Genomic DNA, 25,535 nt, shown 5'->3' on the forward strand with positions numbered 1-25,535 from the left:
TCTGCCTAACCTTTGTGAAGGGCTCAGACTAATAAGGAGCTGCTGCTGGATATCAAATGCGGTGCTTTTAGCCTCTAAAATATCTTTCTGCACTCTCCAAAGGAAACACTCAGCCTCCCAGAGCCACTGCCATGGTGCAATATTAGGGCTCATCCACAGATAGGAAAGGCACAGGGCTCCATCAGTGCTCCTTACCTTTGAGAAGGGCTTGATCCCAAAGGCATTGCTCTCAGCCACCTGGTGCAAGTGCAGCGTGGTCCTACAAGGAGTTTGGGAAGGCAAGATCTGAGCCCTGCTCTGTGCCATGCAGACCATGCCGCTTCCCAGTTTCCCCATGCAGAGCTCCACAATGAGGAAGACATCTGGGAGGTCCTGCACAATCCCCCCGTGGCCCCGCAGCAGCACGCTGCTCACCTCTGTGCCATGTCCAGGCCCGCCAGCATCATAGGAAACACGTTAAAGTTGCTCTCCCCAGGGGGCTGCTGGGCGACACGGCCCCTCTCCAGCAGCATGGTCTGCAGAGAGCAAAGGTGGGCATCAGTGGCAGCCCCTGTCCCCCAGCACACAGGGCATGGTGTGGGCACACGGGGAGCAGATGACAGCACCCACAGGTTGGGAGATACCAGCAGAAGCTGGGGAGGGACTGGGATCTCCTTGCAGGGCCATGGATGGCGTTGGTCACAGGGACCCTGAGCTCAGGAGGTAGCAGTGCCTTTGGGGTACCTGGAGGTGAGCGGCGGTGATGCGCCCAGCGGCACTGAAATCCAGAGAGAGGATCATGGAGAAGCGTGTGGAGCTGCTGTTCTGCTCAGTGCTCACTGCTCCAAAGGCTCCCAGCACCGTGAACATTGCCTGGATCTTCTCCACTGCAAAACCAACACGGGCAACCCCTGAGCAGTACATTGGGAAGCCTCACCCCTGCCCTCACCTCCTCTCTCCTTGCAAGTGCTCCAAACCCAGACTTGCCTTCGTGCTGCTGGTTGCTCAACAACCTACCTGAGCTCGTACCTCTTACCTGAGACCCAACCCATACCTGAGACTCGGCCATCCACGCTGCCCGCAGTGCCCACCAGGTGCTCCAGGGCCAACTGGCAGCTCGTGGTCTTCCCTGCACCGCTGCGCCCCATGGGCACAATGGCCTGGTCCCTCCTCTGGGCCAGCAGGGTCCTGTAGGCTCTCTGTGTCACCGAGCAGATGTGTGGTGCTGTGCTGTCCCGCCTCCCCTTGGACACCTGTGGGCCAGGGGGAGTTCCAGAGAGTGATCAGAGGGGTTCTCATGGAAAGAGACTGGAGATGTTTCACAGTGTGGGAATGCTGCAGAAAACTCCTGAGAATGCCAATGCACCTCAGGCACTGTTTCCCAGCCTGCTCCTGCCCCAGCCCAACACCCCCAGGGCGGGTACAGCAATACAGTGATTTTCTCCCAGAAATTGGGAAAACTACTTGGCTGGGAGCAGTGCCCAGCTGCGAGCATCGCCATTCCTGAGCATCACCCAACAACACGCCCAGCCCCGAGCATCCTCCTGCATCCCTGATCCCAAGCATCGACCAACAGCACCACCAGCCCCGAGCATCACACAGAGCATCCCCAGCCCGGATCATCACACAGACCATCCCCGGCCGCGCACTGAGGCGGTCCCACGGTGCCACCTGCCGGCCCGCAGCTCCCAGCTCCTCTGCAATGTCCCAGTGTGGGTTCGGTGTCCGCCTCCCAGCACGGACCCCCTCGCCCCGGGGTACCACGAAGGGTCCCACGCCCAACCCTCACCTTCCCCGCATGGGTGCCGGCGTCAGGGCCGGGCCGGATGGCCACCAGGCTGGGCCCGGCATAGGTGTAGGGAAGGTGGGAGCGGTAGCGATGCTGCAGTGTGTTCAGGGCGCTGCACTCGTTGAGGTTGAGGAGCATGGCCAGGTCCTCAGCCAGGTCCAGGTGGGGAGGGTTGGTCTGTAGGAAGCAATGGGTGCTGTCAGGGAGCAGCCATGGGGCAGAGCACAGTGCCATCACCCTCTCTCTGCAAGCACCACGGCCACAGCCACCCTATGCCGTGTCCCACTATATACACCCTGTAATCCAGAGCCAGCCCCAGGAGGGCTGGAACCTGATGTGGGCTCACCCGCTGCACGCTGTCCTCATCCACCTCAGTGATGCTGCCGTCTGCGTCCCGGCGCACCCGCACTCTGCCCGCTGGCAGCTCCGGTGTCCCCACGTCGGGTTTCAGCTGCGTGGCTGCAACGCGGCACCATGAGCCAGCGCCACAGTGCCATGCCATGGCACACCAAGGGCCCCTCCGGCCCTCAGTGTTGTGAGTTGAGGGCTTACCGAGCACGAAGCCATCCTGCTGCACGAGCCACACTTTGTCCGCTTCGTACCACGCGTCCTTGGGAGCCTGCAGGAGGAGAGAACAGCACTCAGGGAGCTGGGCTGGAGCACCCCGGCCACAAGGACTGCCTGCAGCCACAGCCACAAGGGCAGGAGAGCTGCATGACACCAGGACAGCACTGTGCACGGGGTGACAGCTGCAAGCATTACCTGCTCCTGGGCTGCACTCTCTCCTGTCTCCTCTTTACTCTCCACATGCGCTGCTTTGCTGTCCGCCACTGCCTCTTCACCTCCTTGTGTTGCCTCTTTGCTTTCTCGGGGCTCTCCCTTTGCCTTTCCCACTCCCTTTGCCACACCTTCAGGCTTCTCTCGGGTGCCTCCTGCTTCCCTCTTGGCCCCCTGGGACTTGTTTGTGCTTTTTGCAGGCTCTTTCATTTCCTTTGGTTCCTTCTTCCCACCTCCAACATCTTTTTTCATCTTCTCCGGCTCCTTTCTGCCCAATCCCAGTTCCCTCTTGGTGCTCGCTGTGCTGGGGGGCTGCTGGCCACTCAGGGCTGCTCCCTTCTCCTTCTTGGTGCCCTCAGGACCCTTCCCTTTGGGCACGTCCCCCTCCTTCACTTTGCCACAGTGCTGGGGGCCCTTGCTGGTCGCTGGGGCTGCAGATAGGGGGCTCCCCCCGGGGCACGCAGTCTTGGAGCTCTTCTCTCCTTTTTTCTTCTCAGGGCTCTGTGGCTTTACTGCCTGAGGACCCTCTGGCCGAGGGCTCTGTGCCACCGTGGGGGCTTTGCTGGGATCAGAGCTAGGTGCAGCCGTTCCGGGGGGCAGTGCTGTGTATGTTGGTGTCCCCTTGCCCCCCTGCCCACCTGCCTGCAGCCCGTTCTGCAAGGACTTCCCCACGCTGCTCACGGTTCCTTTGGCAGCTGGGGAATCCCTGCTCTGGGCTGGACTGTCCTCCACCACAGGCTGCCAAGAGAAGGAGAATGCTCTGACCCGAGGCCAAGGTGGGACACGCAGTGCCCCAGCCAGCCCTGGCTGCCTGCAGCGCGGTACGATGGCTGCTCACCTCCTCCTTCCCACTGGCCTTGGCCGCCTTCTTCAGCCTCGCCTCCTTGGACTCCTTCTCAGTCTCTCGGACAAGCTGCTTGATGAACCCACCAGGAATGACAGAGAGGAGTAGAGGGGGCGCAGACGGTGGTGGGCCCCGGTCCTCCTCCCGGATCTGTTTGCAGAAGCAGAAGTTGGGTTATGGGAATGCACAGCCCAACACAGCACAGCAGCTCTGCAGGGATGTTGGCAGCACAACTGTGCGCAACAGCTGAGCCAAGCTCTGTTTTTTGGGCATCACTTAGCGTGCAGCGAGGCCACGGGCAACAGGTTGGCACCGGGTGAGGGGCTGCACAGAGCAGCAGGACAAGCAGTGAGAAGAACAGCCCCACATGCTGCTGAGGGCATGGCATCTCCAGCACTGCGTGGCATGGAGCTGTTTGCAGCGTGCAGAGCCTGTGCTGCCCCAGCCGTGTGCAGCACCCCAAGATGCAGCCCTGCAGGGAGACCTGAACAACAGACATTGTTCAGAGCAGTAAATTCAGGCTGCAAAGTGATGCCCATTTGGAAGGCCTGAGGACAAGGCAAGCGCGGGGACGTGCAGCACAGGGACATGGGGACATGAGGACCAACACTTCCCTTCTGCTCCCAGAGCGCGAGGCGCGAGGAGATGGCCATGATGGAACCGGGATGGAGCTTTACTGAGAGCAGAGGGTGAGGGGAAGAGAGAGGAGAGAGTTAGTGAGGAGCAGCCGCCACCGGGGGCCCTACAGGAACGCTATAGGAACCCCATAGCCCAGCTGGCACAGGGGCAGGAGCTGCCACGGAGGAGCCGTGTCATTTTACAGCATCGGAGGGCACGGCCACGTGCAGCCCCGGTGGCAGCGTCACAGCGGTGTCGGTGGCACCGGGTGCAACCGTGCCTGGCCCCGCTTGGGGCTGAACCCAGCCTCACCTGTTGGGATCATTCACGCACCGTGCAGACCGCAGCCCTGCGGCCCTATCGCCTTGTACAGTAAAGGGCAGGAGTGCGGGAGCCCGGCGGAGGAATGCCACTTGCCTTCTTGGGCAATGGCCCCGGGCGCCACGTGCCCCGGCTGCCGCCTGCCCCAGAGACCATGGGGAACCGGAGCTGACCCCACACCAGCGTGGTCTGTAGTGCAGCCCCACAGAGAGAGAGCCCCCAGCCCACCCCATGCCCACGGCCAAGGTGGACCTGTGGGGAATCCAGGGTACAGAGCAGAACACAAAGAAGGGTCAGGATCGCCCTCAGCACCTCAGTCCCCCAAGATGGGAGCAGGACGCAGCCCCACTTGGCCACAGCCGTGTGGCTCCGGTCCCACGCTGGGGCTGCCAAGGGGAGGGGGGGGGTCCTGTCCCGCTGCCCCCTCAGACGGCCTGGCAGGAGCCCCTTCCCCATTCCCACACAGCCTCCAGCCCGGAGCGCTGCTGGAAGCCACCCCTGGAGCGGTGCTGCCGCTATCGCTCTTCATTCCCACCTAAAAATAGCCGAGGGGCCCAGCCCGGGCTGCAGCACAGCCCAAAGGTTCCAACGGACCCCCGGCCCAACCCTGTGCCCCCAAAGACCCCCACGGATCACCCGTACCTGCGTTCGGTGCCGGGGGGCAGCGTGCCCACGCCGGGACCCCAGCGAGCCGAGAGCGCAGGAGGCAGCGGCGGCGCGGTGTGGGGCTGCCTGCGCCTCCCCCTCCGCCCCCACTGCGGTGGCAGCTGAGGTGACACATGGCCCTGCTAAAAATACCCTGCGGGGCTGCACCGAGCCCTGCTGCTCCCCAGCCTGCAGCCCCGCAGCCCGCCGCCCACCTCAGTGCCCCAGGCACCCGCACATCTCAGTGCCCATCACCGTGCCCAGTGGCACAGAGAGCCCCAACACGAGCTGAAACTGACCCTGTGATCCCGTCTGCTGGGGGTGCTTCCGAATCCCATCGGTTTCCCAGCACCGCTCGTCGGGGAGAAGCACAGCGAGCTGCGGGACAGGAAAGGACCACGCGGCACACGCACTCCAATGACGTTTGTTTTTTATTGGGGTTCTCGTTGTATGAGAGCAGTTGACCAACACACAGAAGCAGCTTAGCTGTCCCCAAATGATCCTTTAATAAAAATACTGGCGGGATGGACCGAGTGCGGCGCGTCACGGAGCACACGGCCGGGGGGGAACCTCCTCTGCACAATAAATATGAAAGAGCCAAGTACATAAAACAAATCGTGATCCTCATAGTTACAATATCTAAAGTTATTTACAGATACTGGCTTTTCCCACCATTAAATTACACATTGAAAACGGGTTCTCTTCGATGGATTTCTTTAGTAGCTATCGGTGTGCATCTGCTCCTTTGTTGGAAGGACTGAATTTAGGCACTGGAACAGTGCTGATGGAAACGCCTCTCAGAGGACACTCTCACTTTATTCTGTTTTTCAGACTCACTGCCCTCTCTCTCGTGCTCCCAGCTCCCTCCCCTTCCAACAGCTGCCTGTTGCAGCCGGGAGCTGACAGCTGCAGCCCCATGGCACCCGGCTCAGCACGTGCCCAGCTCCCCACGCTGGGCTCTGATGCACCAGCACAGCTCCTGGCTCCGTGCCGCAGCAGGCAATGGGTCCGCAGGATCCGACCCTGCCCACCAAAACGACACATCACCCCCAGGATGGCATTTTTAACCCCAAACAGCTGCATAACCACAGGGTGGAAATCTAAAGCGCGTACTGTAACACCTCAACGTCTTCCTCCAACTGCAGAGCCCACGATGGGAACCGGGCTTATTTTTGGTTGGTGAGCTATCTGATGCTATTTCTGTACCTCGCCGGGGCAGGACGGCTCTGCTACAGACAGAAATGCAGCTCTCAGCCCCGTCCCAAAGCACTGCTCCCAGCACACTGCCCACTGCCCATCCCAGCCACCACCAGCACTCAGAGGAGCTGCTCCACAGCTCTGTGCCAACACCGGCACGGCACAAACAGCTCTGAGATGATGCTCACCTCCCCTTCCCCAGTGCCCTACAGTCTCTCCGGGCTCCCTCATTAAACCTTGCAATTAAAAAGCCTTTTAACCATCCGAGCAGCCTCTTCCCTGCCCCGATTTGGGGCCAGCAGTTCTGGTTCAACCCAGCAGAGACTAACAGAGGGATAAAGGGGGAATTACAGCTACCAGTCAGACCGAGGGGTGGTTGGAAAAGATATCTGAGATGTTCTGCAGTCGTTGCACTCAGAGACGGTCCTGACAACGTCATGCAGGGTGGTGGCACTGAAAGTGGCTGGACTTGGATGTGAAAAACAGAATAAAGCTGACAGCTCCTGCCTGAAAGGGCCCTGCTGCTCTGCAGCCAGCCGTGCACACGGAGCAGTGCTGTGGAATGTCAGAAGTTGGAGGAACGCGTATTTAATAAATAATATAAAATGCTTTCTTTCTTTCTTTTTTTCTTTTTTTTTTTTTGTTAAAATAGAATTCTTGGTTTTATACCGACAGAGCATAGCGACCTTTACATAAACAAAATAAAGCTGAGTCTGTGGTGATTCGTTTAACACAAAATAAAAATACAATTTAACAACAGTATTCGATCCACACGATATGTACACCACGGATAGAAATCAACAGGAAACAAAAGTAGATTATCTCGAAATTCCTCAGATGTTTGGATATACATATGTTCTCTGTATATTTTAGATATTTTCCTTATTTATTTCCTCTCTCTCTCTTTTTTTTTTTTTTTTTTTACAATATTAAAATTAATACTATGCTTTTTCAAAATACGTTTTTCAGGCTTCCCATCTGCAGAACAGGAATCTCCTTCCTCACATTAATAGACACGACGACAACTATTTACTTCCCACTGTACACTGCACAACAGCCCCTCCTCCACCCACACTCGGTGATGTGGGGAAGTCCCTTCAGCAGTCCCATGCATATGCAGAACAACCACTCCATTTGAAGAGAACTGCCCAACTTATGCCAGCAGCACTGGGACACGCCAACAGTCTGCCATCAAAGCCCCTGAGTCCAAACCTGCAGCAAACACGCATCCAAATCCTGCAGCCACCTCACAGCCCAATGCCTCCGTGCTATCAGCTCACACAATCAGACCCAGAGAAGGACAGAGATAACCCCTGCAATGCTGGAGGCATGTGGGTACGTCAGCGAGCGCCTGCCGTGGTTTATCTAGCATCTCTCAGTGCTGCAATGTAAGCAACTACTCCCTCCGTGCCTAAGTCCTCAGTCTGGATCATTTTTTAAAGGGACTGTCTGACTAATTGTTAAAAAAATCTGTGCTTAATCATTCACCTCGCTCTGTTGATGCCCAAAGCCCTGGTTTCTTTTACCTTTACTTCCCTGAACTTGAAAAAAGAAAACAAAACGAGCCATAACGTGGCCACCATGCATACAAAGCAGCACTGCTCCTCACGTCCTCAGTGACCAACGCCATGCTGTGTGCAAACACCCACAGACATCAATGCAAAGCACTCCTGCTGACACAGCTTGGTGCTGCTGTGGTGTCAGTGGGTGCCAAAGTGGTGCTGGGGCAGTGCTCCCCTGCTGGCACAGCTCTGCTGCACTGCATCCGGAGCAGCACACGGCTGTGGGAAGTGACCAAAGGAGCTGAATGGGACCCGTGATGAACTAAGGCAATACGAATGAGTTATGTGAAAGCTGAGAGTAGAGTTGACCATATTTGGAGTTTTCTTTCCAACCAAATAAGAAACATGCATGGCACTGGGGGAAGAACGCCACGATACCCAGTGTGCAGTGAGTGCCAGCACGATGGGAATTCTCTATCCCAACCACTGGTAAATACCAGCACTGCTCTTTCCCGAGGATGCTGAGATGTTAAGCATCTCTTACCAGCAAGCTTGGTGAATTCTGTACTCCTTTCACAAAGTAACTCAAAAAAATTAATGGGAAAAACACGCACCAAGATACCGCCTGGCTCCCAGGGATCCCTGCCCAAGGGCACCACTCCTTCCTTGGGAACACGGCTGCAGCGAGGGGCTCCCTCCCATGCAAGGGCACAGGAGCTTCCCTTCCAGGGGCATCTCCCACCACCTGCAGGTACTGTGAGAGCTGTGCCTCCGTAACAGGGCAGAAAGTGATTTCTATGGCAAGAGAAGAGGAAAAAAAGCTCAAATTCAGCCCCGACACCACACCGACCAGGGAGAGGCGGACACCAATGCTTCGAGTTGCCTAACAATTAGAGATTATATCTTCATTGTGTCAAGTTAAGACTTTCCACATGACACGACCGATGTCTCAAGCAGCACTCGGGCGGATCTGCCATTTGATCAGCTCATTTGCTACGTTCCATCCTCAGCTTTCCCAGACTGCTTTCAACGTGGACGTTTTGATTTCTCTAGGAAAGAAAAGTAAAGATCCAGTTGCCATCCGAGCCGTGTGACGCACACACGGACCTCCTGAGCTCAGCTGCAGGGAGCACCTGGGCCAGCTACGCTACAAGCACACACCTGCCATGTGTGGTGTGCAACAGAGAAGGATCCACACGTCCCATAAGTGAAGAGCCATCCGGAATACGTACCGAGGTCCCCAGGCCTTTTCACCCAGTACATGCACTAGAATGCATTGGATTTGAATAATTTCTTTTTTTTTTCTTTTTTTTTTTTTTAATTTTTAAAAAGTGCAGTTGACCTGAAATGGAAAAGAACTGTCTTTATGTTCGCTGTAAACTTGTCAAAAGGAATCTGCTCTTTAAAAACTGTGCTAAAACAGTCAATTTATACAACAGAGCACTAGATGAAGCTACCATAAATTCCTCTTCACCAATTATTACTCTATTGTGTCAGTTATAGTACTGCATATACGTAGAAGAAGCAAAATGGTGGTAGCTACTATTTAGTGAGTACAACAAACCAAGTGAATAATCTGAGTTCAATGTTTCCATGAAGTAGCAATAACATTTAAACCACAGGACAGTTAGAATTCAGTACTTTGAAGTGCATAAGAGTCACACTGTTGATCATCAGCAGTATGGAGAAAGGTTATTATAGAGTCAGCAGTAACGGCTGGGAAGGACATGGCAACACGACAGATTAAAGGTGATCCAACAGGGCAAGTCTGCAGCTCCTTCCAAAGTCGAGGGGTTCGTCGGTGTTACACACACGTGTAACCCTAGCTAGCAGTAACCATTGCAGTTTCCAGGCTTGGTATGCACCAAACAAGGGTATTGCAGGGACAACAGCTTCCTTCCATCAGTAGTTCCAGCGTAACGGATCATTCCGGGCACCGCCGGGGTGCAGGGATGCATGGGAGCAAAATGCAGCCTCTACGTTTGAGGGTTTCCACCTCTGCTAGGAGCATGAATTCACTTGCCATTGTTCCAGACTTCACCACCTCCAGAGTCAGAGTTCTGACATTACCCCATGCTGTAAACATCTAAATTCTTCCTCATCTGAGCACATCCCACTTCCAGGGCTGCACAAAGTAATTCATAAGGATTCTGTGAAACTCAACATGTTCACGCAGTGCTTTCCCTAAGCGAGATTTGTTCTCTCCCCCTCCTACAGACCATTGCTATTCCTGTGGCTGAGCGGCGGCTTGGAGAGCTCTACGACAGTCGAGCGAGATTTATTGAGAAACTTGGGCGCCCGGCGCAGCAACCTCTGTGCCTCAGTGAAAGCTTCTGTCAGCTCTTTCTTCCACTGAACAAATTCTGGGTCGCTCTGAAAGAGATACAGAACTCGTTTGGCACTTGGTAGTAAACCTGCCAACACCGTCTTCTCTTTTAGGTAGCACTTAGAGCAGCTCACTCCCATTTTCTGAATGCTGGATGCTGAAAACACGCAGCCCTTGGCTCCTCCATCGCCCCAGATGGGTTGAAAAGTTCTGAAGCTTTTACTTACCTATGAAACTCAGCTCTTTCTGGCCCAAATGCCACTGAAATCCATTGATGCACGCTAGTACAGCTGCAGGTTTCCTACTTTCCAATCTAGAACTTGCTAGTTTGTTTAGGATGAGGTTTGCTACATAAACTACACTTAAGCAAAGGACAACGGGAGGACCTGGAAAAACGTTCAGTCATTCTATCCCATGTAAGCCATCTGATGAACAGCTACTGAAAACCATGAGACTCACCTCACATTGCAGGACGAACTGCTTTCCTCCTTTAATTCTCAGCAGGATGCACTTCTTATCTTTAATTTGCGTTTCTTCAACAGACACTATTTGTTCCATTGTCAGTAGGTTTTGCTGTAGTGTTTGCAAAAATAAAGCAGAGAGATTATTTGAAGAAAACCATTACCCATCAAATAAAGCCAATGGTAAATTTTTCCAGACTATATCCATGAATGAAGTTATGAACACTAACATAATAGCATTGTCATACCAAACATCCTTTACTTCTGAAGGCTGAGTCATGAATTAAAAATAGGTTATAAGGTAAGATATAGCAAGGGGGTTTGGTTGCTTAAATAGAGACAGCAAAATGCAAGCTCAAAGAGCCAGTAATGACAGCATGAAATAAGAATCTACAAATAGGTGGGTCTACAAGCAAAATATTCACTGTTTTCTCTCCAGAGAGTTGCATATAATTTTATATATTTTTCCAAGTATTACTGCTGTTTAAAAGAAAAGAAAAAAGGCAACCTTGTTGACTACATCAAAAACCCGAGAGGGAATACTGAAGCACCACGTGTACTTAGAAAGAAGCAAGCACAGGGCAGTTTGCAGCAAAGTTCTCCCCACGGACCGTAAGATGAGAACATCCCCAAATTCTAATCCCCCACTTAACTACACACACAGATGATCTGCCTACCACATGGTCACAGCTGGACTAAACTAAGGTTACTATAGCATTTTCTTTGAAACAAAATGCTATAGCAGTTATGGCCTTACCAGTCTATGTTTTTTTGTATAAATAGTCCAGAGGACCTAAATGAAAAACAACACCGTGAACTACCAAATTCCTTAAAAACATCACAAAACAAAGCAAACAGGGCTCTCGAGTCAACCTGATGTTTCCTCAATGCAGTGCAACTACCTGTTGACTAAACTGAAACTCGACGGAAGTTATCCTGAGCTGAAATCCGCTCAGACAAAACTCTCCTTCCAGGGATGCAGGTGTGAGTGTGAGCTCTCCATCTGCCCCAGCTCCCACGTGCCTCCGTACTCCAGGAGCTGCTGCCCCCCAAAGTGCCCCCACTCACCCGTGACTCTCCTTCTCCTCGCCATTCAAGTCGGTTTGGGAAGAGGTAAAAGTAACGCCGCTGCCACTGAGTCAAGAATGGGTTCCCCAGCTTCAGCATGTACCCGTGCATAATGCAGTCCTTCCCAAGGGCGTAATCTATCGAAAGAGGAAATGTCAGGAGGCAAAACAAAGTCACCCTACACATGTGCTGTGCTGACAAAAGCCCTGAGCGGGGTGAGTCGATGCGCTATCCACACGCATGGAGTCAATTCTGACTTCATTACATAAGCTGATGAGACTGCAGTGAGGTAACCAAGAACTGAATCTGGTCCTTAAAAAGCTCTCTGACTTATTATTAAAAGATTTACACGTTGCCACCCACAGTTCAGAGCCTTGTGGTGCACTTCCCTCTTGCTGGGAGGACCTCCTGCTTTATTCCCCCTCTTCTCTGTCATGAAATCAACCCCTTTCTGAGCAAGCACCACAAACCAAAACGATGAAAGGCTGCAGATGATCCTTTTTAAAAGATATTAAGAAAAGCTTTCCAAAACATTATGTCATCATACAGCATTTCAAAACATGAAGGAATGTCTGAAGAATATGATACTGACTACATGAATACTAACAATGGCTGGTGAGTGACAGTAATATAGGAGTCTGTTGTGTGGAACTCAAACACATGAATTACTATCTAGCAGTAAAAGATGGAGAGAAGCGTATTTGATAGATTACCTTCCTCGTGGCCAAGCTGCTTATTTTTAGCCCTTTTTCTGGCCTCAATTTTATCCGTGTCTGCATTTACTGCATCATAAACAGTTTCTGCTACTTCTTGCTGCCAACGCTCCGATATTACCAGTGGGAAGTTCTTATATAACTCCTGGTCACTATCGAGCAACTTGCAAGAGAAAAACGACACAAAAGAAACCACCATTTTAGTCATTTCTACCATTCTTATCCCCAGCAGTTCACAGCTTTCAGGTGTTTTGATCCCTGAACTCCCAGCACAAACAGCTGCCAACGAGAGAAAGCATGGATACTAACTTGATTTCAATTTATATAGTGAGAATAGGCCACCTGCTCCAAGCTTGCCTGGTTTGCTATCACTAAAAGCCCTACTCACCTGCCCCATTATATTTACATTCTATGTGCATGGCATATATTTACATTTAATCATCATGTAAATGCAAATGGTGGATTCTTCAATTGCTGTTAACGAAACACCTCACTGCATTAAAATCTTTCTCCACACACACGCACAAAAAATCCCAGTAGAAGGAATGACAGCATTCCAGAATTGCAGGAAACATCCCAGAGCTCTGCATTTCTCTTGAAACACGTAAAATCATTTCTGTGCCAACTCCTGCAATCGCAGCAGGTGACGCTGACGGGCAGGATCTGTTTTTAGGCAGTGAGCAGCTCATGTGGCTTTTTTGCTTATCAGGTTTGTTTCTCCCCTGACTCACTTTTGCAATAATAAGAACAACGTTTGGGCTGCTGGGGAACACATGGCAAAGCCCATCAGGGACAGCCCCAAAGGAGCTATGGGAGAAGAGGGCACAGCACACAGGTAAGGACTGCCAGCAGCTTTTGCTGCAGGTTTTTCCTTTGGTGTTATTTCCATTACATTTTGAACGCTATCAGAAGCTGAAAGTTACTTTTATCTCTTCTACCACTTCTCTAAAGCTCAGAACTATTACATATCCTTGTAAAGCTGATTGATTCCCAAAAGCTGTCAGCCCATTTGGACTACCTGCTTCATCGTAGTAAACCTTCAAGCAGGAAAGCAGACCTCAGCCAAGCTGCACTGACAACACGAGGACTTGGCAAATTAAAACGAAAACCCACAGCCAACCAGCCCATGCTACCACTTGATAAGAGCATGGATTACCTTCACAAACTTGAAGACAGTCCCTTGCACATTGAGAAGCATGCACACATAAGAAGGTAGGAGAACAAAGTGCTGTTCTTTACCTATCCTTTAAAGTTGTGTACCTTAATGCCTTTAGTGTCCTCTTCATCAAACGACCCAATATCAAAAGCATCTGCTGCATTTACTTCTCCTCGGGGAGGAATCAATGGGGGAGGGTACTAGAAAGAAAAAGCAGCATAATGACAGACCAATTAATTGATGTTATTTAAACGCGTGCACTTGTGCAAGCAAGTACCTGTTCTGGGGACAGGAATACTGAGTGTTCTATCCACTGCCTGTTCATTGCAGCATGTTTACTGCTTTAACAAATAAGTTACAGTTTCTCAGCCCTTTACCTTTTGTAAATATACTTGCTGCCAATCAATCCCTTTGAAGAAAGGATGTTCTTTTACTTCTTGTGCACTGCAAAATAAAAATAACTCCAGTCAATAAAACGAAGGGGCTTTCAAATCAAAAGGATTTGAGAAATCCAAAGCCTTCAAAGGTCAAGCATTTCTACCAGTTGAAATAATCAGCAAAATGCTTTCTCTTTCAAAAAAGAAAAAAAGTGTTCCTACACAAACAACAGAACTTTGATGTGGAAACATTGGCAACAGTGCTGTAGCTCTGGCAAACCATCAACCTGGTTCTTCTGTAGTATTCCATGATTCTGAACAACAAACAATTCTCTTCCACTGTCAGGTCCCATATGTTACTTCTAAATAACAACTTAATCCACTCCACTGTATATTATACTTAGTTTATGGCAAAGCAAGCAGCTGCTTTTGATAGGCATACAACATAAGTATGACTGCAGAGAACTTGAGGGGAGGGAAAAAAGAGTCTTTAACGATGGAAATTACCCAAAACCAAAGTGACCAAAGCAAAGGGAACTGAAATGGCCGTGGACCAAGAACTCCACACCTACCTTCTCCCTTGGCATCCAAGCCTCTTGCTAACGTCCCGCTGCAGGAGCCCTTCCAAAAGGGATTTTAGCTCAGGAGAAAAGGAATCTGGTAACTCCACATTCTGTGACACGGAAAGACACGTTTGGTTACAGGAGTGCTGCGCCCTGCTTGCTCCACACAGGAGAGCAGCTTGCTTTGTCAGTGTTTGTAAACAGCTCTTCCGTGTGTAAACACAGCTTTCTCAGAAAGGAGGCTGTACAGCTCCTCTTTTAGAGGAAATGGGTGTTTATAAACAAGGGGAATGTAACTGCATCTGTCACCAGGACCCTTACCACGGTGAGTGTCATCCGGTCGATCTCGTGCTTATCTTTGGTTTTGTGCTGTCTGAAAGGACTGTGACTGTAGAAATAAGAAAACGCACTAATGAATGCAAAGCCATAACATATCAGCTTATTTCAGCTGTGGCAACCCCAGGAAAGAGTGTAGCATCCTTTTTAGTCCCATTCTTCCACCTCATCAATCCTGGCCTGCAGAACAATAAAACAAACCATTTCAAAGATGCTGTTTCAAACCCCTTCTTCCCAATCACATCTGTGCTTCCCAAAACACAGGACTGCTCCATCTAATGAGAGCACAGCTATTGCCACAGCACTATCTAAACACACTGATCTGTACGACCTACAGAACTCACCGCTGATCTATTTGGGAAAAAATGAAGCAAGATCTTAAAGTAGACAAAACAGAAGATAATCACCATAACAGTAGTGACTGGGAAGGTATTTGATGGCAATGTGGTAAATTACCAGCTTTATCCATTTCCTGCTTTAGCCTTCTGGTTTTGAATTTGCCTTTTTCCTTTTAGACCTCCGACTATTACAGATTGAGCATGCAGTACTTAAATAGCAACATGAAAGAAAGCAGAACGTTCTCAGACTGAGATTTTTTCACTGGATTTAGGATATATATTCCTGATTCCCTAGCTGTCTCCAAAACGGTGTGGGAATGCTGTTTTTCAAAACTAAAATGTTATTTACCCATCAATTCCTCAGTTAACTGTCACAAAGCACTGTGCTGCAGCATGGCAAACTGGTTCAGCTGGGCACCAGCTACTCAAGCATTACCTCTCATTTCTGATGAGTGACTTGATGGACACAGCACACCTCGGTTTTGTTTCTAGTCGTGATAGGTAACAAGGCATGAGAAAATGACTAACAGATAGCCCTGTTTGCTTGGATGAGGTTCGGAGCAGATCAGGGAAACAAATGATTCACTGTGGATTTGTGGGCAGGATTTTCTGCCAGATTAAACTTCTTAAACCCCAAAGAAACAGTATCACATGCCCAAGCCTTGTTTTGGGATGTGAGTTGCTTAATTGGCTTCAGAGCAGATTAAGAAGGGTAGATTGATTAAGAAGGGTAGATTGTTGCACGTAACGCTCTGCTTCTGGCTGACCACCTCCAGGAGCAATCACAGCACTGAGCTCTCCTCACCCTGCCAGCCCAGTGCTCGTGGTGAGAGGGAGTGCTGGTTCTGGTGCTGGTTCTCTCATCAACCACCTCGAGTTACATGCAAGAGGAACCACACCAGAGCCAGCGGATGTCCTGAGCCCTGCGCCCACGCCGCTCAAAAGGGAAGCTGAAATACAACTTATCTAGGAACAACAGGAGGAAGGACTGAGCATCATAGGTGAATGATATTCACCTTAAGTATCTTAAGCATACAGTGAATTTGACAAAGCTGTTGGTACATTTAAGCAATGAGTAACTCATCATCCAAAATACTATGGCCAACAGTTGAGTAAAACAGCCTATCAGTAGAGATCAAAAAAGCAGATGGCAGCTCCCACCTTTCTCACTGCCCCAAACCTGTACCTACTGCAGGAAGCAGGGCTGGAGTTTTGCTTGGTTTAGAAACAAACAAACAAAAAAAGCCTATTTTAATCTCAGGTGCAGATGTGTTTTCATTTGCAAGGATGGCAAGTTGGTTTGGGAACAGGTCAAAGTAACGCTGCTGCCACCGAGCCAAGAATGGGTTCCCCAGCTTCAGCATAATAGAAGTAATTTTAGCTAAAATATATTAGTACTATAAAGAACAGGCAGTAAGGCCCGTGCTAAAAGAAATAAGCATACGTGACTTGAAACTTCACTCACCCTCTCAGAAGTTTGAAAAGCATGCAGCCTAATGAGAACCAGTCCGCACTGCTGTCGTACGCCGTTCCCTTCTGCAGCACCTCTGGAGCCATGTATCCATGGGTACCTCTGTGGAGCAGAAGGAAACAAAATGCTGATTGCAACCGAGCCAGCAAAAAGACTGTTTTTCAGTAGGATGGCCTAATTTTAAATGTGTTTTCATTTATTTGTTTGTTTGTTTTACTTTGGCTGTACATTCTTATGCATGCTCTCACCCTCCGCCAACAGGAAAATAAGAACTTTTTCAAGATGTGCTACTGAGCTGCACATCTTTTGAGATACGACAGGATGAAGTTTTCTTTTTTTTGCATAATTTCTGAGACTAAACTGGGGCAAATGAGGACCTACAAACAAAACACGGCAGGTAATCCAAGGCAACACAAGAAATTCAGGCCCCAGTTACAACCTGATGCCAAGGAGCAGAAACACAGCCTGCCTCCAGTTCTAACAAAAACCCAGAAAGGCACAACAAACCCAATTTTTCAATCAGCTTCAGAATATTTAATTATCCATGCAGGACAATTAAAACAATCCGGTACTTCAACTCAGTCAGTTTCTTATCTTCTTTGAACAATGAATCATCTTGAAATGATGTGTCATCTTCCAGCCATGCCTACACATCAGCTGCTACAACTGTGCAGAAGAAGAGCCTGAAAGCCCCATTAAGAGTCCCCATCTCAGCTGTGGTATGGAGCCCATGCCACGCAAGTGTTATTTTTTCCTTTTAGGCAACATTAAATACTGAAGACACACAAAGAGTTTATTTAGCAATGACTGTGCAGAAGAGCTCCCACGTGTAATACTTACACACTTGCGTGTGGCTTCTTTTTGGAGAAATCACAGGCCAGCCCCAGATCTGATATCCTTACGTGCCCGTGTTCATCCAGCAAGATATTTGCAGGCTAGAAACGCATGAACACAGAAAGGTTACTGCTTGGTATTTCTCAGCTGATGGAATTACAAAGTGAACGCAACTGACACTTCCCAGATAAAACCTACATCCCAACAGAGCACTACCATCACCTTCACTGGGACGTTACAAAGTGCTGAAGGGTAACAGAAGAGAATAAAACAGACGAGGCTCCCGTCACACGCGCTCCTCTATCAGGGCTCTCAGACACTGAGTACACTCCCTGAATTAATAGCATCATTAAGACGTGAGATGAATAACACTGCACGGGATTCATTTTGGCACCGAGGAAGCATCCCCAAGGCCTGCTAAGCAGGATGAGAGCACAGTTTGCTGAAGCATTATCAGAAAATTGAGCCAGCCATAAACAATTTATATTCTTCTCAAGAAGAGATTTCAGATAAGATCCTTCACGTAACTCCTCAGCACTCTGCCTGCTGCTATGTAGCAACCCCTGTGTGAGTGCAGTCCCTGTGTTAACCATTACCTTTAGGTCTCGGTATACAACGAAGCGATTGTGCATGTGTTCTAAGCCCAGGATGATTTCAGTAGCATAAAACCTCATTTCTTTTTCAGAAAACACTCCGTGCTGGGAGAGGTGGTAGTGCAAATCTCCTCCTAAAAGTGGGAGAATTGAGAGCTGTGAAACCTCGTCTCACTGGCAACCTGTGACATGGGGGGCACTCTGTGGATTCTAATATCCTGAAGAACACAAAGGGACCAGAGCACAAAATACCTGAGAAAGTCAGTAAATAAACTGGATTCATCTGAAGCTCCATTTCAGAAGTACTCACAGTGTATTCACATTTGCTGTCAGTGATTCATCCAGCAACTGAGCCTTAGTGCAAGGAATTACCAGAGCCAGAGAAATGCAGTTGTATACATGGGCTTCTGGTGAACTGAACTAATTAGCCTATGCACATTCATGCTGGGATGTCTTCACACCTTCCTCATCAAGGAACAGCCACAATGCAACGTCACTGGGCGAGCTGCTCCACACCAACACACCCAACCTTCCTAGAAAACTCTTTCTGAACACACTACAGATTTAAATCACCTTGAGTTTGACATACTGCTGTGATTTTCATGAGAATCCTCACAGAAAACACCAAAACCAGTCTGTATTCCTTGCAGGACCTGAGCTCTGCTCACTTTCCAGCCTTTGAGCCTACCGGTTTCCCTGATATCTGTTTAAATCTGTTAATGTTATTGAGTAAAGGAGATTTTTCAACCTGCATTCTGCATTTCCTGGTCTAGGTCTGCTGACCCCTCCTGCTCATAGGCTGATGCTTTGCAGCTCAGTGTGTTTTCCCCTCATTCTCCTCGTGATCTCAGCCACTCCTCCTGCCAACATTTCTGTAATACCATCACCGTCTCCATTTAGCCTTGCTTACCATTCATCAGGTCCAGAATGAAACAAAGTTTGTCAGGGGTGTGGAAGGCATAGGTCATACACACTATGAAAGGGCAGTCCTAGAAGGAAAGGAGCAAAGGGTTCACATCAGGTGATGAACACATTACTGCTCACGGAAGCCAAAAGTAAACGCTCTCCTGTGATATTTGCCAACAGTCACAATGATTTTCTAAAGCAATTTGTTTACTAATCTGGGTACTGTGATGCTTTGCTCACGGTTTAAAGATCTTAAGATTTTGCTCTCTCATTTCAATATGAAAGTTAGAAAGAGCCAAAGCATGACAAAAGGTGGCTGGCATCACCATCTCCCAAACGCTTCCAGCTACAGAAGGCAGAGGCAGTCTAGAAGCATTTACCCCAGTTTGCACTCGATTAACATGAAATACACATTAAAGTAAAGGGATGGTAATGCTGTTCCCATGAAGTTAAAGGCTGCACACCATTTCCCATTCCCATGATTGCAAGGAGAACTCCCAGCAGTCAGAATCCCATAGGAAAGAGAACTGTGTCCTCCCCATGCACTAGGTGCAGCCTGCACAGCACTGAGCCCTGCCACCCACCGAGCCCTGCAGCTCCCAGCAGCGTTTGCAGCAGATGAGTAAAAGGAACAGAAATACACCAGGAAGGAAATCACAACTCTTGTCTCGTATGTAATGCAGGGGAAGCAAGAACAGCAAGCTCAGCACCACGCACAGCCCTGCAGCCAGGTTCACAGGGGATGGGTTCAGCCAGGTGCAGGGAGGGACGGCACGGTCTGCATTTCCACTTCCCATTGATGCTTTTCAGCCCCACTTCCCATTGAAATTTAACACGTGCAGCTATAAGCAGGATAGCTGGATAAACATCTTATTGTCAATCACCTGTACAAATGCACACACACACACACAGACACTGAAGAACCAGGGTAGGAAGCTGAATCCCTCCCCTCTTCCTTAGGGCAATGGTGCAAGCAGCTCGTTTATAGGATGGCTGTTAGTTCGTTGGCATTCTCTAAGGCCATGCAAAGCCAGAGCTGTTCAGCATCCTATAACAAACCCTACAGAGGGCTGTGCTCTCCAAACACATGGACTGGGCCATAAATCCAACATCTGAAGGCCCAAAGCCCAGATGCTGGCAGGAAGACACGCCAAGCACCATGCAGGAAGCACCAGCACCAGTGACCTAATGTAACTTGGCCAACATGATCATGATTGCAGCACTGATAGGGAAAGCTCTAGGAATCTCTCACAGAAGCTTGGTGCTTCCCAGTTCAGCAGCAGCACTACATGGTGGCCTTGGGCTGCAAGGCAATGTGGCAGCTAATAAAAGACATTACTTCTCCTAAGCACCATATGCCCCCAAACTGCACAACTACAGCTACCACCAAACTTCTGGAACAAAACCTTGAGTTTTTTGAACCAATCATTCAATCATGCACCCAAACAGGCTAAAGTCTTGCAGCAATGAAACCATCCAAGAGGATTTAATGGCAACATCTAAACGCTGTAACAGACACCAAGGGTGTTTCTATCCCAGCAGACAACATGCCCAGATTTCAATTGAATACTGCGAGTGTAAATGCAGTGCATCACTCATTGTGGTGCAAGTATTCCTCGTTTAACTGCTCCCCTCTCACTGTTCAACAGAGAGAAAAATTGGTACAAGTGCCATTTCGTACATTCCTCACACAAAAGGAACTGCCCATGGTTTGGTGGAAACCCCAGAAGCCCAACAGGGGTCCCAATAAGCTTTGGGGCAGACTCTGAAGCATAACCAAGGCTCCTAAAGCCCTCAGTACACACAAACCCAAGGAAGAACACTCCTGCCCTGCTTGGTTCACCAGGCAGCTCCCGTGCCCTGCAAAGCACAAAGCTGTCCCAGTGCACTGAACTGGGGAGCTCTCTATTCAAGAAGTAACTGCCAGTGCCAAAAACCGAGGTGGGCTCACTAAAATGATCACACAGACATCTGTGTAATCTGCACAGCTGTTATTATGTGTTCTGCAGACATCTGGATTCCCCATGACATGACTAATTGTGCCAAGATGAAGCACAGAGCTGCCACGGGGAAGGCAGGCGCCATCAAACCCAGCAGCCTGCAGCCAGACACAGAATGAATCACCTCATTCTGCCATTTTCAAAGCTATTTCATTCTGCATATTCAAACTGCTCCAGCGTTTCTTGCGTTAGCAGGTGTAGCTAACCTGAATGGATGGCATTTTGTCTGAAGCCTCTCTTTTCAAGCTCTTGCAGAACGCAGAAGTCCCACTAATGAGCTGATGAGCCCTAACAGAACAACAAATGGTTCATCTTGCTCTGCTGCTGCTATGTGACTAGGGAGGCATCTTATCAGCCAACGAGCTCCAGCACCACAGCCTCAGAGCCATCTTCTGTTTGAATCTTTAGACACAAAAATTCACATTCAGTACCAGACCAAAAGAGTCACAAATTCAGGTCAGTAAGATGGTGATTACTAATTTGCCTGGGTTTCTTATCTAGCTTCCACTACAGAATTCCACCCTCTTGGACTCATGACACCTCTGTAAGCTGCAATTCATCCCTGGATTCACCAGCTGACAGCAGAAGGGCTCTGGCTGGCAGGCTTCTGTCCTGGAGCACTTACCCAACGAGATGCACAAGAGTTCAGGCTGCCTTGGGGGTACACCCACCTGGAGGCCCCTGGGGCTGGCAGAGGACAGTAAGGACACTGGGTTTGCATGAAACAATGCTCAGTGCACCACAAGTGAGATTTAGGGGAAAAAAAAAAAAAAGGGGGGGGGGGATCAGCATTTGCTAATCCTTCTGGATAATGCAGAGCCCAAATCAGGATTTACATAATCTCCACAAAATACAGATCTCATCTCAGAGCATTCTCTCTGTGCTGCCTTGCGAGCTCAAGCAGCAGTCTTGCACTGCAGGCACCACGGTGTTTGCACACCTGCTGTCCTGCAAGTCCACAACAGAATCACACGCAGTTCCTCCTCATTCCTTCCTTCGACCAGGCTGCAAAAAGGGGCTGCATTTACACTGAACTGAGAACCAAACGCTGAATTCATACGCGACCGTTATGAGGAAAATTAACCTTTTTACCAACATCACACGTAACCATGGTGATACAAGCTGATTGCAATTCTGCTTAACGAGGACAGCATGCTGGAAGGTTCTGGCACCCTGAAGCCTGCTCTCAGCACAGTTCATTTTACACAAGCTCACAGCTGGATGGGCAGGCTTACTTTTACACCTCGACAGCCACTCAGCTCATGTACATAAAACAATTAAATGGACACAACGGATAACACTGGAGTCACAGGGAAAGGAGGGAGAACTACAAATGAAGTTTTTTTCTCTGAAAGAGCATTTCGTGTTCTCCATTATGTAACCACAGCAGAAATGTTGTTTACAAGGCAGAATAACGTGCTGGGAATATTTCAAGTACAAATACGTGAAAGATGACTATTGATACGTTGAGAGGATTAAGTGAGAGAGAGAATTAGCAGAGCAATGGGAACTCCTCCAGGCTCTGTACCTGAGCAGCAAGCAAGTAAATCCATTCTGACTTCAGCCACACTGCTGGAATCATGGGGAGGGCTCAGGGTGAGGTGGGTTAACTCTCACATCTCACACAGATGAACTGCTGGAATATGTTTTATGTGTAGCAGTCATAATGTTAAATGCAAAAATAAAAAGGAATAATAATACTTACTCCCGTACTGACAAGAGACAGCATAATTCTTTCATTTAAGGCTAATGTTTCTCCTTGCTTCATCTTGATTCTCTTCTTATCTAAACATTTCATTGCATACCTGAAAATAATAACCATTCAGAACAAGAACCAGCAAAGATTTCCTCCTATACTCAGTATGATTAACTTGCAGTTACACAATGCTTCATTAATGTATCCTGCAAGCAGGCTCTTTAATTTAAACACTTCAACCCAGTACTAAAAGCATAATTACATGGCCAAACAAAAACAGCTCCGAAATCACACAGAATTAAAACATTTCCAACAGAAGCCTCCTTACAGACAAATGTACTCCAACAAATAATTCTGTGTCAAACAACCACAGGAACTGCATATCACATATCCAGTTAGCGATAGCTACAAGCAAGGATTTGCAGTATGAATTAAGTTTCAGAGAGCCTCTCACGGTTCCATTTAATCCAGGCAGTTTAAATTCTACCAGGAAAGTAATATCTTGAGTACACGCAGAGCTTCATATATATACATGTGCTTAAAATTTGTTCTCTACTCCAAAGAAATGTTAGATATAGGAAAGCTTTTTTAATCACCTTCTGCAACCTGCGTTACAAAAATGAGTGATGTTTTGCTGCAGAAAGCACATCACCCTCACAACTGCCAAACAAGAGGAGGCTGCGATGCTCTGAGGCCCACTATCTGACAGTGGGGGAGGACAGGAGTGTTCTTCCACAGGAGATCCCTAGCCCTGGGCTGCTGTGGGTTTTAGGATGAGGCTGCTGTGTGTAAGCCAAGCTCGGATCTCGCGTCGCAGGCCACGATCACCATGCACGTGTTGTGTGTGAGTGGGGAGAGTGAGAGCAAGCAGGCTGGCATCTGGGTTTCTAAAACGGGGGATGCATTCACAGCACGTGCTCCTGCTGAGCAGGCAGTCGGTGCCTATAAATAACACCTCACACGCTGCCCTTTGCTGAGCTCCATGCGGACGGCTGGAATCCTCATCTCATCCTTACCCCAATGCTCTGCTCTCCCTCTCCTTTCGAGCTGCTCCTTGAGCTGGATCTGGCCCCTAGCTACACGCCCTAGAAGGAGGTGATGTGAAAAAGCCTCAGGTGTGTCTGTGGGTTAGTGAACACCGATGGCGTTTACCTTGTGGGCTGGCTTCCCAAGCTCCTTGCAGGCAGTAAGCGCAGCACAGGCAGCCATCTAGAGTGGTCTGGATCTGGATTGGGGACGGGCAAACAGGTTTGGATTAAGAAAGAACTAAACCAAACCTCTACCCAGAAGCTGAACCTCATCTAGCTTCAAATCTGGGAGAGCCTGGCTTCCCCGCACTTGGCCTTCCTGCACTATTTAGACCTGAGAAAGCTGGCCTTTGCTTCCCCTGCTAGTCCTGAGGTTTGCCTACCTCCAGCCATAGCAAAACCTGGATGTGAACATGGCTGGGAATGTGAGGACGACCCGTCAGGGCAGATGCCTACTCAGTGTGGCTCAAGTTGAACAAAACGTTTGTTTTTGTACATGGACAAATTAATGGATTGTATATGGACAAAAAGAGGTACCAAAGCAAGAATAAAGACAGTATTGTTAGCAGTAGTATTAATATCAGTACTTGAGGTCACTGCAAAAATACTGAGCGTGATGGTAACATTAAGATGCCTTCCACTGGTTAATAGGTCAGAGCTTTATTATTATTGAGGATGCAGAGCACACACGCCAGTGAAGCCAGCTGTAACTGCAGACTCCAAACATACCATGCTTGGGTAGGATAGAAACATGTAAAGATGGTCCCTGGGCTATAATTGTTAGGAGAAGAGCAAGATGGAAAGGAAAAAAAACAAAACATATTGAGAACAGTTTGTTAAATCAATGCCCAGACATTCAAAACAGGGCATTATGGGACAATTGTGCCTGGAAATTGAAATCTGTTGATTAGGAGAAGCGTATGAATGGTGAGACCAGAAAAAGATCTTGGAGTTCCCACTGCGAGCTCTGTTAAACACAATCCGACGTTGAACTGCATTCTTCCAAACGCAAGCATCACTGCTTTTCCCAGGGAAACATGCACCCAGCAGGGCAGAAACTTATGCAATTACACAAATGTAGGATAGCACATGCAGCCTCTGCCCAGGCATGACCCTGCAGACTGAGCAGGGCTGTGGTCCACGTTCCTCTGCCATCCTCCAGCACTCCACCAGCACCAATGAGGTAACAGGACCTCCAGCAGATGGGAGGTAAACACCTCTGTGACCTCACACGATCACCCATGTTTTCATAAAACCATCATTTGGCACTGTGAGGCGCTGGGCCAGGAAATCATTTAAGCACACGCTTAATTTTAAACACATGTGCAGCCTCCATTGATTTTGACAGGGCCATTTAAATGAGGGATATGCTTAAGAGTGCTGCTAGGCTGGAGCCCTGCTGCATGGCACATAGCAGGATCAAATAGCAAACGAAGCTTAACGATGATCCAGGAATCAGAACCTCTGGGGATCAAATTTAATTAGAAGGAAATACGCAGCCATGCAATGCTGCTTTGCAGTGATTCTGTGTGAAGTAACCAGAAGGATTTCCTTGCAGAGATCAGAGTTTACAGCTATCTTTAAAGCATGTGTATATACTCACATTTTTCCAGTGTCTGCTTTTCTGCAACCGTACACTTCACCAAATCCCCCTCTTCCAATTATTCTATGTACACTAAAGTCATTCATGGTCAGCTGTAAGCAGGAGGGAAAAAAAAAAAAGGAAGGCTTTATTATTTCAGTAAGAGGCTTAACTGCTGCCATTCATATTGCATTTACTATTTTGGAAAAAGGAGCTCTTTACTGTTTTTATTTCAGTGTACTTGCAGACACCACTGTGTTAAGGACAACAGAAGGAGCCCTGAGCCTGCACTGGCTAAAGGCTGATGGCCCCACTCATACAGAGCTGCAGCAGAGGATGCTGCTCCTGCACAGCCACAAAGGAGCACTGCAGAGGGACAATGGTTGAGGCCAAGAAAAGGCTGAGGGCAGTGCTG

General features: G+C 49.0%; 2 protein-coding genes across 3 annotated transcripts in view; both read right to left on the reverse strand.

Annotated features, from left to right (window-relative positions):
- Positions 1-5,125, reverse strand: part of MYO18B (myosin XVIIIB) — a 45,000-nt gene extending 39,875 nt beyond the window's left edge. The window contains exons 1-11 of the mRNA XM_090152725.1: positions 4,971-5,125; positions 4,004-4,065; positions 3,384-3,539; positions 2,531-3,283; positions 2,321-2,387; positions 2,115-2,227; positions 1,769-1,945; positions 1,034-1,232; positions 724-866; positions 415-515; positions 196-259 (exon numbers count right to left, since the gene is read on the reverse strand). Of these exons, the coding sequence (XP_090008851.1) occupies positions 196-259; positions 415-515; positions 724-866; positions 1,034-1,232; positions 1,769-1,945; positions 2,115-2,227; positions 2,321-2,387; positions 2,531-3,283; positions 3,384-3,539; positions 4,004-4,065; positions 4,971-5,109 (1,974 nt within the window). The 5' untranslated portion in view covers positions 5,110-5,125. The remainder of the gene's footprint in view (positions 1-195; positions 260-414; positions 516-723; positions 867-1,033; positions 1,233-1,768; positions 1,946-2,114; positions 2,228-2,320; positions 2,388-2,530; positions 3,284-3,383; positions 3,540-4,003; positions 4,066-4,970) is intronic.
- Positions 5,126-5,386: 261 nt separating this feature from the next.
- Positions 5,387-25,535, reverse strand: part of GRK3 (G protein-coupled receptor kinase 3) — a 46,370-nt gene continuing 26,221 nt past the window's right edge. For both annotated transcript variants that reach the window (XM_031592412.2, XM_090152726.1), the window contains exons 8-21: positions 25,142-25,233; positions 22,520-22,619; positions 18,819-18,897; positions 17,912-18,042; positions 17,322-17,416; positions 16,476-16,583; positions 14,658-14,724; positions 14,346-14,446; positions 13,774-13,840; positions 13,501-13,596; positions 12,241-12,403; positions 11,528-11,664; positions 10,458-10,571; positions 5,387-10,045 (exon numbers count right to left, since the gene is read on the reverse strand). In XM_031592412.2, the coding sequence (XP_031448272.1) occupies positions 9,884-10,045; positions 10,458-10,571; positions 11,528-11,664; positions 12,241-12,403; positions 13,501-13,596; positions 13,774-13,840; positions 14,346-14,446; positions 14,658-14,724; positions 16,476-16,583; positions 17,322-17,416; positions 17,912-18,042; positions 18,819-18,897; positions 22,520-22,619; positions 25,142-25,233 (1,512 nt within the window). In that variant the 3' untranslated portion in view covers positions 5,387-9,883. The remainder of the gene's footprint in view (positions 10,046-10,457; positions 10,572-11,527; positions 11,665-12,240; positions 12,404-13,500; positions 13,597-13,773; positions 13,841-14,345; positions 14,447-14,657; positions 14,725-16,475; positions 16,584-17,321; positions 17,417-17,911; positions 18,043-18,818; positions 18,898-22,519; positions 22,620-25,141; positions 25,234-25,535) is intronic.

This window comes from Phasianus colchicus, chromosome 18, assembly GCF_987193195.1.
Source record: "Phasianus colchicus chromosome 18, bPhaCol1.hap1.1, whole genome shotgun sequence".
In the NCBI taxonomy this organism is placed as follows: Eukaryota; Metazoa; Chordata; class Aves; order Galliformes; family Phasianidae; genus Phasianus; species Phasianus colchicus.